The 13,258-nt window shown below is 46.4% G+C and overlaps 1 protein-coding gene across 1 annotated transcript in view; it reads right to left on the bottom strand.

The window, feature by feature from the left end:
• The window catches only part of desmb (desmin b), a 31,547-nt gene extending 18,528 nt beyond the window's left edge, over window positions 1-13,019 (bottom strand). The window contains exon 1 of the mRNA XM_072261012.1: window positions 12,367-13,019. Coding sequence (XP_072117113.1) covers window positions 12,367-12,893 — 527 coding nt within the window. The 5' untranslated portion in view covers window positions 12,894-13,019. The remainder of the gene's footprint in view (window positions 1-12,366) is intronic.
• Window positions 13,020-13,258: the final 239 nt, after the last annotated feature.

Below are 13,258 nucleotides of genomic sequence, written 5' to 3'. Positions count from 1 at the left end.
TAGCATTACAAGTGCACAGATATACAAATATTAGAAGTAAGAAAGAATAAAAATAAGTTACCTTAAAAATAAGATGTACAAGATTTACAAGTCAAAGATTACAAGGTAATTTCCTCAGCTACAGGTTGACTCATTATAAAGCCTGATGGATGAGGGCAAGAATGACCTCATAGAGCACTCTTTGGAGCAGCACAGTTGTCCTAGTCCATCACTGAAAGTGCTCCTCTGTTCAGCCAAGGTGGCATGCAGGAGGTGAGAAACATTGTCCAGAATTGTCAGGATTTTCCTGGATATGAAGGGCTATGGCCAGGGTGCAGTTAGGTGGAACTAGGTGGAATGTCGGGCTGGCATGGACTAGATAGGCCCAAGGGCTAGTTTCTGTGCTGCTCTATGATTCTACGTCTCTACAAACTCCAAAAACACATTAAAAGTACAAGGTCCTGTCCTGGAATTCTACCTTCTCTCTTCTTTTAAGATCTCAATAACTCTGGATTCCAGGCCTCTCAACAGATGGGCATGTCCAGTTATTTTTGATCACCACTTGCTAATTCATGCAGCTGCAACATTCCCCCGGCATTCCTGATGGAATTAGTTCGTGAGCCCTTGCTGGCTCCCCTGGAAACTGGCCCTATTTTTGCCCTTGCTCCCACCAGTTCTTGTCTCAGCTGTCCACAGCCTCGGCTCCTCACTATCTTATCTTCTCTGTCAGTCACCCTTTGTGCAACTGTCTCTGTTTATGTCCTTCTTGATGCACCACAGTGGCCAGTAATCAGGTCTTCAGCTCCCTGTCTGTGTGGATTCAGGTGCCCAGTGCATGGGCTGGTGTTTTATTTCTTTATTTAGAGAGACCAGGCAGACCAGGCCCTTCTGGCCCAACCAGCTGCACCATTCAGCAACCCACTGACCTTAGCCTAATCACAGAACAACTTACCAGCATGTTTTTGGACTCTGGGAGGAAACCAGAGCATCTGGAGGAAACCCCCTGGGTTCACAGGGAGAACATGCAAACTTGCTTATAGAAGACGCCTGAATTGAACTCCGTACTCCGGCGCCCTGAGCTGTACCAGTGCGCTAACCACCACGCTACCACATTGTACACAGGATGCAGATGGATTTCAACCCAAAAGTGTGAAGTGATTCACTTTGGAAGATTGAATTAGAAGAGAATGAGGTTGAGAGGGAAATTAAATCAGCCATGACCAAACAGCAGAGGAGACACTTAACTGAATGGCCTAATTCTTCTCCTTTGTCTTATGGTTGTAATGGCAGGATTCTTAGCGGGTGGAGGAACAAATAAATCTTGGGGTCCACGCCCATAGATTCCTCAAAGTTGTCATGCAAGTTGATATGTTAGTTAAAAAGGCTTATGGTGTGTTGGCCTTCATTAGTCAGGGGATTGAGGTCAAAAGCCATGAGGTAATGTTCAAAGTAAATTTATTATCGAAGTACATATACATCACCATATACAACCCTGAGATTCACTTTCTCGAGGCATACTCAATAAATCCATAAGAAAATAATAACAGTAATAGAATCAATGAAAGACCACACAAATTTGGGGTTTCAACCAGAGTGCAAAAGACAACAGATTGTGAATGTACAAAAAGAAAGAAAGAAATATTGAGAACATGATAAGAAGAGCCCCTGAAAGATTATGGAAACATTTCAATGAGGGGGCAAGTGAAGTTGAGTGAGGTTATCCCCTTTGGTTCAAGAGCCTGATAGCTGAGTGTTAACTGTTCCTGAATCTCGTGGTGTGAGTCGTGAGCCTCCTGTGCCTTCTTCCTGATGACAGCAGTGAGAAGAGAGCATGACCTAGCCGCTGGGGGTCTGTGATGTTGGATATTGTTTTCCTGTGACAACGTTTTTATAGGTATGGCCGATGGTGGGGAGAGCTTGACTTGTGATGGACTAGGCTGATCTACTGCTTTTTGTAGGATTTTCCGTTCAAGTGCATTGGTAGTTTCCATACCAGGCCGTGATGCGGCCAGTCAATGTACACCCCACCACATATCAAGATTGTCAAAGTTTTAGTTGCCATGCTGAATCTTTGCAAACTCCAGTGGAAGTCAAGGTGCTGCCATGCTTTCTTCATTGCCGCTCTCTGAAACTCTCATTAGACCACAGGTAAAGTATTATGTTCAGTTCTGTTCCCCTCAGTATAGGATGGATGTGAAAGCTTTAAAGAATGCAGAGGAGATTTACCAGGAAGCTGCCTGGATTGGAGAGCAGGTTTTCTTTGAGGAAAGGTTGAGCAAGCAAGGGGCTTTTCCCTTTGGAGCAAAGGAGAATGAGAGACGAGATAGAAGTGTACAAGATGATAGCAGGCATTGACGGAGTGGACAGCCAGAGATTTTTTTTCCCCAGGGTGGAAATGGCTAATACGAGGGGGCGTAATTTTAAGGTGATTGGCAGAAAGGACAGGGGAGGATGTCAGACAGTATTTTTACAGAGAACGATGGGTGCGTGGAATGCACTGCCAGGGGTGGAGGTAGAAGCAGATAGATTAGGGACATTTAAGAAACTCTAAGGGAAAAGCCCTAGCTTTCTCAATCTTTCCTCAAAAGACATGCTCTCTAATCCAGGCACATGAATGACAGAAAAAATGGAGGGTTATGTAGGAAGGAAGGGTTAGATTGATCTTAGAGAAGGATCAAAGGCCAGCACAACATCATGTGTGGTACAGTTCTATCTTCGATGTTCTAAAGGGGTGCTACACCTCGGAGAGTCTGCTTTTAGATGATACTAACTTGGGCCCCTTCGCTTGCCTCACCCAGATTAATATCAAAGGTCCTGTTGTATTTTCCGGGAAGAGAAATGTTTTTCATTTGTTATCCAACCCTGCAATTATTTGGCCATGAACTCCCAACCTTGACCTCCCCGTTTCTGTGCTATTTCAAGGGAGGTGACTGGTAGTATGCCACAGGGGTGGTGTTAGAACCCTTGTTATTCATTATTTATAGAAATGACTTGGATGCAAATACACATGGCTTGATCAGCAAGTTTGCAGTTGACACAAAATTAGCAGGGATTGTTGATAGTGAGAAATGTTATCGTGGATTTGCAGGGAGATCTTGATCAGTTAGGGAAGTGGGTTGAAGAGTGGAAAATAGATTTCAATACAGGTACATGTAAGGTGATGGATTTTGGAAAGTCAATCCACCGTAGGATTTATACTGTGAATGGAAGGGCACCAGGGAGTGTAATGGAACAGAGGGACCAAGAAGTACAAGTGCATAGTTCTTTGAAAGCAGGTGAAAAGGGTATTTAGCATGCTGGCCCTCAGTCAGGCCATTGAATAAATGAGTTTGGGACATTATGCTGCAATTGTACAAGTCATTACGGGGTTATGGGGAGAAGGCAGGACATTGGGGTGGAGTGAAAAATGGATCAGCCATGATGAAATGGCAGAACAGTCTCATTGGACCAAATGGCCTAATTTTGCTCCTATATCTTCTGGCCTTACAGCCATTGGTGAGGCCACATTTGGAGTATCGTGTACCATACGGTCACCCTGTTAGTGGCTAAACAGGAGAGATTTCAGAGAAGATCTATGAGGATATTGCCAGGTCTAGAGGGCTTGAGTTACAGGGAGAGGATGGCCAGGCCAGGTCTTTTATTCCTTGAAATGTTGGAGAATGAGGGGTTGCCTTACAGAGACTCTTAAAATTATGAGAGGCATCAAGAAGGAGGATGGTAAGATGCCTTCCCCAGGGTAGGGGAGTCCAAAACTAAGGGACGTATATTTAGGGAGAGAGGGGAAGGTTTAAAAAAAAAAGGGACCTGAGGGATAACTTTTCATCCAGAGAGTGGTGTGAATATGGACCGAACTGCCAGAGAAAGTGGTCGTGGCAGGTACACGAGTATCTTCTGTGGCAGAGGTGGGGCTTAGAGGCATATGGCCCGAATGCATGAAATTGGGGTTAGCTGGGTGGATAATGTGCTCAGTACGGACTGACTGTGCCAAAAGGCCTGTACATAGAACACTACATTGCAGTATAGGCTCTCCACCCCTTGATGTTGTTCTAACCTGTTAATTCACTCAAAGATCAATCTAGCCCTTCCTTCTGCATAGCCCTCCATTTTTCTTTCATCCATGTGGCTATCAAAGAGTCCCTTAAATATTCCTAATGTATCTGCCTCTACCACCACCCCAGCGGGGATTCCACAAACCCCCACTCTCTGCGCAGGAAGTCTACCACTGACTCCCCACCCCCTATACTTTCCTCCAATCAGCTTGAAATGATGCTTCCGTGTGTTAGCCATTTCCACCATGGGAAAAGGTCTCCAGCTGTCCACTCCTTCTATGCCCCTTATCATCCTGTGCACCTCTGTCCGGTCACCTCTCATCCTCCTTCACTCCAAGGAGAAAAGCCCTAGCTCACTTAACCTGTTCTCATAGGACATGCTTTCCAATCCAGGCATCATCTTTGTTAAGCTCCTCTGCACCCTCTCTTAAACTTCCACATCTCTCCTATAATGAGGTGACCAGAACTGGACACAATACTCCAAACGTGGTCCAACCAGGGCTTTAAAGAGCTATAACATTACTTGGCGGCTCTTGAACTGAATCCCCTGACTAATGCGTTGCAGGTCACACCAACACTCCACCAATCTCTGAGCAAAGAACTTACCTCTGACATCTCCCCTGTACATTTCCCCAATCACCTTAACATTTCAGGCTGAGACCCGTCAAGACTGCATGAAATTTTGTGTACGATTAAATAAGTTAGCTTTATTGGTCACATGTAGCAATGAGACATACAGTGAAATATGTCATTTGAGTCAAATCAGCGAGGACGTGCTGGGGGCAGCCCGCAAGTGTCACCATGCTTCTGGTGCCAACGTGGCACATCCACGACTCACGAACCCTGACCTGTACTTCTTTGGAATGTGGGAGGAGACCGGAACACCCGGAGAAACCCCGCGTGGTCACAGCCACGAGAGGGCATCGGAAATGTTTTATTGTTAAGCAGGGGCTGATGGAGCAGGATAAAATTGGACAAGTTTTCAAATAAGCCAGAGTCACAGTGCACAGACTGATACAGTGCAGACTATCAGACAGGCTCATGTAACTTTATCGCAGACACTATTGTAAGCAGACAGGCAGGAGGCAAGAGGAGAATAACAGACTGTTGTTCCAGCTATCCCTGCAGCACTTGTCCTAGAGAGGAAATGTCAGGTTATTTCTGACGAGCCATATAAAGCCCTTCAGTCAGTAGGGTTTACCATATATAGGGAACTGGCTGGAGGAGGAGAGAGAGGAAGGAGAGAAGAGAGATTCCATCGGGTAACAGAGGCTCAGAAAATAAAACCACTCAAAGGAGTCAGAGTCAAAAGTTGTATCGCAACCAGAGATATGAAACTTAGAACAAAGAACAGTACAGTACAGAACCAGGTCCTGCAGAAAACACCACTGATGACTAATCCCATTTTGGGATTAAAATCTCTGATCTTAAAATAAGGGAATTTAATCCCAAAAGCTAATAATAATCCCTAAACAAGGTACAAGGGATAAATTTTATCAGAGTATGTTAACAGGCATCAATCAAGTGGACAGCCAGATACCTAGGGCAGAAGTGGCTAATTCTAGGGGCATAATTTTAAGGAGATTGCAGGAAAGTGAAAGGGATGTTAGAGCCTTTTTTTAAAAAAAAATATAAACAGAGAGTGGTGAGTGCACAGAACACCACAGCAGGAGTGATGGTAGAGTCAGAGACATTGGGGACATTTAAGAAATTCTATGCACATGGATGATAGAAAAATGGAGGGCTATGTGGGAGGGAAGGATTAGATTGATCCTAGAGTAGATTAAATGGTTGGCACAACATCATGGGCCGAAGGACCTGTACTGTGATGTACTGTTCCAGCTTCTAGCTTGGGTTTGAGGATCTGCCAATTTATAATTCATAGATGCGAGCGGCTCCAAAAGCTGGAATCTGGAGCAAAGAAACAATCTGCTGCAGGAAATCAGCAAGTCAAGCAACATCTGTGGGAAGAGTGATGGTCAATGTTCAAGTGGAAATATGTATAGGAACCATCACGCAGCCTCCACAGATGCTGCCTCAGCCAGAGTCCCTGCAGCAGATCGTTTTTATTTCCAGAATTTACAGGGGTCTGGTGTGAGATACATCTGCTGCCTCTTCCTGCTTACATTCGTTTACAGCAGGCCACGAGATTTCCCCTTCACACCACCCAAACAGATCCTCGGGATTAGAATCAGAGTTACACAGCACAGGAGCAGGTCCTCCAGCCCACCTGTCCATGCCAACCAAGCTGTCCTCTCGAGCTGGTCCTATTTCCCCAAATTTGGCACATATCCCCCCATATCCTTCTAAACCTTTCCTATCTATGTACCTGTCCAAGTGTCTTTTAAACATTGTAATTGTACCTGCCTCAACCACTTCCTCTGGCAGCTCTTTCTGTATCCCAATACCCTCCGTATGAAAATGTCTCTTATCAAAGATTAAAGCTTAGTTTTATTTATCAGGTGTACATCAAAACATACAGTTAAATGTGTCGTTTGCATCAACGACCATCATTATCCTAGGATGTGCTAGGATACACTTCCAGCGCCAACATAGCAAGCTCACAACTTACTAACCCCGACCCGTACGTGTTTGGAAAGTGGGAGGACACCCACACAGTCATGGGGAGAATGTACAGACAGCGGCAGAAAATGTACCCTGATCGTTGACCGTTGGTGCTATAAAGCATGATGCTAACCACTATGTTACCATACCACCCACATCCCATACGACCATAAGACATAGGAGCAGAATTAGGCCTTTCGGTCCATCGAGAGGGAGGAGAAGATGGCAGCGCGATGCAGCTCACAGCGGCCACTCCGGTGGTGATGTCTGTTATCTGCCAAGTAGGGTGCCATGCACAATCCTGATTTGATAGGGACAGATGTGAGAGCGCGGAGGAACATCTGGTGAAACTTCTGAAATGCCTGTTTCGCTGCCACGGCTACTGTGTGATCCAGAATCTCCGGAGGGGAAGGCCCCGAGTCCTCGGCTTTGCTTGTTGCTCAGCGGCCAGGGTGGGGTCAAAGCGCTCGGCAGAGATGGTATTTGGTGCTCAGTGTCGGAAGGCTGGTTGGAGGCTCAAAGTTTTCGGACGGACTCAGAGTCCGTTGCAGTCGGGTGCTTCCAATGCATTGGCAAGTTTGCGGCGCTGGAAGCTCATGGCAGGGAGAGTTTCTCCCTTCTACCGTCTGCGTGAGATGATGGGGCTATCCGGACTTTGAGACTTTTTTCTTACCATGCCTATGGTCTGCTCTTTATCAAATTACGGTATTGCTTTGCACTGTTGTAACTAATGTTATAATTATGTGGTTTTGTCAGTTTTAGTCTTGGTTTGTCCTGTGATTCTGTGATATCTTTCTGGAGGAACATTGTATCATTTTTTAAACGCATGCGCTTCTAAATGACAATAAACGAGGACTGAGTGTCCTCGTAATCTAAGTGTGCTCTCCTATTCCATCATGGCTGATTTATTATCCATTTCAACCCCATTCTCCTGCCTTCTCCCTGTCACTATTGACACCCTTACTAATCAAGAACCTATCAACTTCCACTATAAATATACCCAATGACTTGGCCTCCACAGACACCTGTAATAATGAATTCTACAGATTCACTAACCTCTGGATAAAGAAATTCTTCCTCATCTCTGTTCTAAAGTGATGTCCTTGTATTGAGCCCTCTGGTCTCATTCTCACCCACTATTGGAAACATCCTCTCCAATCCACTAACTGGGCCTTTCAACATTTGATAGGCTTCAGTGAGATCCCCCTCATTCTTCTAAACGTCAGAGCCATCAACACTCCTCATACATTAATTCTTTCATTTCTGGGATCACTCTCGTGAACCTCCACTGCACCCTCTCCAATGCCAACACATCCTTTCTTAGATAAGGGCCCAAAACTGCTCACAATACTCCAAATGTCATCAACTGCCACTTCTTTACCCATTCCCCAATCTGTCCAAGTGCTTCTGCAGACTCTCTGCTTCCTCAACACTACCCACCCCTCCATCTGTCTGTGTACCATCTGCGATTTTGGCCACAAAGCCATCAATTCCATCATTCAAGTTATTGACATAGAACATGAAAGCAAGTGGTCCCAAGTCCAACCCCTACATACAGGGTCTCACTGGAGGAAAGCTGCTTCAAAGGTCAGCATGCCTTGAAGATGTCTTACAGTGGAGATGTACGACAGAGACAAAGGAGACCACAGATGTTGGAATCTGGAGTAAGAGACAATCTACTGAAGGGATTCAGTGGGTTGAGCCACATCTGTGGACAGGGGAGGGTATGGATAATCAACATTTTGGGTTGAAACAGTCCAGATGAAGGTCTTGTCCGTTTCCCTCTATGGATTCTGCTGGACCCATTGAACTGGTCCAGCATCTTGTTTGTTGCTCCAGATTCCAGCGTCTGCAGTCTCTTGGGAATGAGCAGCAGATTGCCTTCAATTACTGTACGGTAGTTATCCAGGTGGGTTCATACAACCATCTAGTACAGGGATTTCCAACCTGGGGTCCACAGATCCCTCAGTTAATAGTAGGGGTTCATGACATAAAACCCTGATCGAGTACTTTCACGATCTAATTCCTGATTTATTCAATGCCAGGGAGCCCGGATCAGTATACTGAATCTGTCTGTTGGTACAGTAACATAACCAACCAGCTACCACTTCCTGGGGCAATGAATGAACAGAATGAAGAGAGACCACAGAAGGTCTGTCCTCGGGAGAAAAGGTTAACTATAATATTTACTGATGGATAGACAACCTTCAGGCCTGGACTCAACACTAACCCTCATCTACAGACTCCCTTAACAGAGTGAAAATGTACCACAGCACAGTAGTGTAGCCATTAGCATAACACCGCACAGAAACAGCATCTGCAACTGGGGTTCAATTTCCCCTGCTGTCTGTAAGGAGCTTGTACATTCTCTCCATTGACACTGGCCGAACATCAGCGAAGTACGGTGGAGATTCGTTCTCTGGGAGGTCTAACCTGGCCGTGAAGGTGATGTTCCATCGGTATACTACTAGACTAGATCTGGTAGTAGGATCGTGGCTGGCTGAGTCAAGGAGGTCAGCATGCCTTTGCTACTTTGTAGGTTATGCCTCTTCAGGCAAAGGCTGTGCCCAGTGAGGATGATGGCAGCAGGGCGTCTGATGGTGTCTGTGGCAGATGAATCCAAAAGGGTTAATGGTTCAGCCACCTTGGTGGCCTGTGGAGGAACCAGAGTGCTGGTCAACGGATGGCATCACTAGACTAGTTAGTTGTCACTGTGGGGCAGCTTCCTTATCCACGAAGTCTGTTACACTCCTGTGTACCACTTAGCATAGATTTGGAAGCCCAGAGAGACTGTATGGTGGGGGCACGACACCGTCTGTCTGATTACCGTGCAGGGCGTCAGTCAACATGGAAATCGATGGACAGCCAAAGACATTCTCCCCATGACCATATGGGTTTCCCCCAGTTGCTCTGGTTTCCTCCCACATTCCACAGACCTACAAATTAGGGTCAGTATGTTGGCGCTGGAAGAAGGGTGACACTTGCAGGCTGCCCCCAGTACACCCGCAGACTGTGTACATCATTGACACAAATGGCGCACTTCACTGTATGTCTCGATATACATGGGACAGATTAATCTAATCTTTATAGGCCTGTATGTCTTGGCTGAACCAGCAACTACAGAGCACTGTTACTGCCAATGTTCACTCTAGAAAACAGTTGTGCCAACCACCCACTGCTCTGAGCAAGAATTATTTATTTAAAATTGCATGGCATTTTAATCTTTTTGTAATATTTAGAAAGAAAATTGAAAATCACATACTTTTGATTTGATTTATTAATTGAATGGCAAAATGAAATACAGTTCAAAGAAACTTTCACACTTCATAAACTTTTACTTGCCTGTCTTTTTAACAAATCCATTGTCTACAAACACTGTCTTAGATTAATTTTGCAGCCTGATGAAAGATACATTTTAATCCTCATTAGAACATCCAAATGTTCCACTTCTAGTTTGTTTCTGGATTTACAGCTGGTGGAATTCATAATACTAAATCCACATTTGCAGTCAGCACTAGAATGATGTCAACAAGAATTGACAATTTCTTTGTTTCTGAGTAGGTAGTTCAACATATCATTGAATGTCTTAATTGAACCAGTCTCAACTTATTCAGAAATGACAAATTTGAAATCACAGTATTGCTGCAATTTTCTTAAAATTATATTAACATTATAAAAAGAAAATTCCAACTGTGTGGCAACAAAGGCTATGTGCTCAGGAGTGTTTTGGTTACTGCGTATGCAACTTAGAGGGAACAGTGGCTGTTGCAAGGTCTCAACCTGAAATGCTGACCATTCCTCTGCCTCCACAGATGCTGCCTGACCCACTGAGTTCCTCAAAAATTTATAGAGTAAAGTCACTGAGGACTACAGCACAGAAACAGGCTCTTCAATCCACCTGATCGAAGCTGATCTGACCTTTTGCCTAGTCACACCTACCTGCACCACACTACAGTCATGGAATCAGAGCAGGTCATTTGGCCCATCTAGTTTATGCTGAACTGTTATTCTGACCAGTCTCACTGACTCGCTGGGCTGAAGGGGCTGCTCCTGTGCTGTAGTGTCTATGACTTCATCTGCATGCAAGGCAGAGCTGAGGACAAGATGAAACAGCTTTGATGGAATTGGACCTTTGTTGTACGTGTGAGAGAGTCGGGCACCTATTGTATCAAAATAATCGTACCATGTGTAAAAAGGCTTGCAATGAGATGTGCCCATTCCAGATATACAACACACTACCTTCCAAGAATGAGACCAGCTCACTATAGATACCTGGGGACCCTTTGATGGCGGCACGGTCTCAAAAGGGTTTCTGTTCTTCCAACATTATTTGTGATTTGATCAGAGAGGCCAGGGGTGGTGGGCGAGGCAGAGGGGCCAGGGCCATTTAAGAGACTTTTAGATAGGCACATACAGGCAAATGAAAGAAAATTGAGGGAGAGAAGGATCCGATTGATTTGGAGTAGGTTCAAGGGTCAGCACAACTGAGTGAGCTGAAGCGCATGTACTGTGCTGCACTGTACCATGTTCTATGAATAGTCACAGTGACTTTGAGAGGGATTCCCAGAGCTAAGTTCCTGCATTACCAGTCTCAGGGTTGGCACAGTGGTACAGTGGGTAGAGCCACTACCTCCGTTCTGGAGACCTGGGTGTGATCCTGACCTCGGCCACTGTCTGAGTGGAGTTTGCCTGCTCTCCCAGTGCCTGTGTAGGTTTTCCCAGAATGCTCCGGTTTCCTCCCATATTCCAGAGGCTTGCTGATGGACAGGTCAATTGCCTTCTGTAAATTGCCCCCGAGTGTGCAGGTGAGGGATAGGATCTCGGGGAGGGGGCAGTTGAGGGAATGTGGATAGAATAAAATGGGATCAGTGCAGGATCATTTTTTTGTCCATTGTTGAATGGGCGGGTCCCTCAGCCCTACTCTGTTGCTGATTTACAGATTAGTTTTTTTCACGTGTACACTGAAATGTGCCCCTTTGCATCATTTACCAACACAATCCAAGGACGTGCTGGGGGCAGCCCGCAAGTCCTATCATGCTTCTGGTCCCAACGTAGCATGTCCACGACTCACCTGTACATCTCTGGAATGTGGGAGGGAACCCCGCAGTAAAGGGGAGAATGTACAGACTCCTCACACACAGCGGCGGGAACTGGAGCCCGATCACAGGCACCGTAAAGCCTGACACTAGCTGTTATGCTCCCTCGCCATGCTGGCGGAGAGACAGGTGTCGTCTCGCCGTTTGTAACGTCTTGTGGGCGCTATGTTCTATTGCTATGCCATATCGCTATATATGGGCTATGGTCCATGCGCGGTGCTCTACCTTCAATAATAACTTATTTATAGCGCACTTTTCGTACACACGATGTAGTTCAAAGTGCAAAATTCAAATGCAAACATGAAAATAAACGACGTATTAGTTAAAAGCAAGGTAAAGTAAACAGCTTTTGAACTGGAGTTGGAAAGTGTCAATGGAGTCTGCGTCCCGTGTAGTTTTAAGTATTAAGTTCCAAAGTTTAGTATTGTAGTTTAAAAAATGGATCTGCCAAATATCTTTTGAGGGAGATTATTTAAATTTAAGAGACTGGCGGGAGAAGACCCGCGAGCTGAGGCAGGATTATAAAACGAAAACAATTTGTGGTGCTTTCTGGTCCCAGACTATTAACAGCGGATGACCATGACTAGAACTGAGTGTCCAGTGGGGACCAAAGGTGAGTGAGCCGCCGCATACAAGGCAGAGGTGTGAATTAGCGTCAATGCCCCATGTTCCCTTACCTCTGCTTGAGTTTCTCCAAGTCGTCCGCCAGGTTGTCCCGTTCCACCTCCACGCGCAGCTTCTCGTTGGTCAGAGCGTCGATCTGGCGGCGGAGCTCCCTCATCTCCTGCTCGAAGAGCTCATTGACCCGGCCGGGCTCCTGTCCTCTCAGCCGGTTCAGCTCGACGGTCAGCACCTTGTTCTGCTGCTCGAGGAAGCGCACCTTCTCGATGTAGCTGGCGAAGCGGTCGTTTAGATGCTGCATCTCCGCCTTCTCGTTGGTGCGCGTCTGGATGAACTCCTGGTTCAGGGCATCCGCCAGGTTGAAGTCTACCACCTCATAGCCGCGGCTCGGCGCCTTGACCCTGTAGCTGCCGCCGAAGGAGGGCGAGGAGCTGGTCTTAGAGATGAGAACCCTGGAGCTCAGGTTCCCCCCGCCGAAGCGCCCGCTGGAGTAGGAAGCCCGGTTTAGCTGCGGGGACCCCAGGACATTCCCACCGAATGCCCTCCTGTAGGAGCTTGTAGAGGTGGTGGTCGCGAAAGCCATGGTGCCTAGCTTCGATCCCCTGCACTCTCTCCCCTCTCCCTTCCGCTCCTTCAACAGTAGCTCCAAGGATCTGACCGGGCTCCCCAGCGAGCCTCCACTTTTAATAGGCGGCTCAGAGGAACGGCGCAGGCAACTCCTGGGTCCTAGTGCTCCTCAGCTCGATTTTAAATGTCCCCCCCACCCCCCAATCTGTCCAACAGCAACATCGCTATAAACAAACGGTTCGGTCATTGTCACACGGCTGTGGGAGGGAGTGGTGCGGAGAGGAGAGGAGAGGGGGAGGGGAGGGATTGGCTGCTGTATTTCCAGAAAACCACAATACATAGGAGCAGAATTAGGCCATTCGTTCATGGAGTCCGCTCCAA

Source organism: Mobula birostris, chromosome 6, assembly GCF_030028105.1.
Source record: "Mobula birostris isolate sMobBir1 chromosome 6, sMobBir1.hap1, whole genome shotgun sequence".
Taxonomy (NCBI): domain Eukaryota; kingdom Metazoa; phylum Chordata; class Chondrichthyes; order Myliobatiformes; family Myliobatidae; genus Mobula; species Mobula birostris.
Note: the sequence above shows the minus strand (reverse complement) of the source record. Positions and strands in the feature narration are given on the sequence as shown.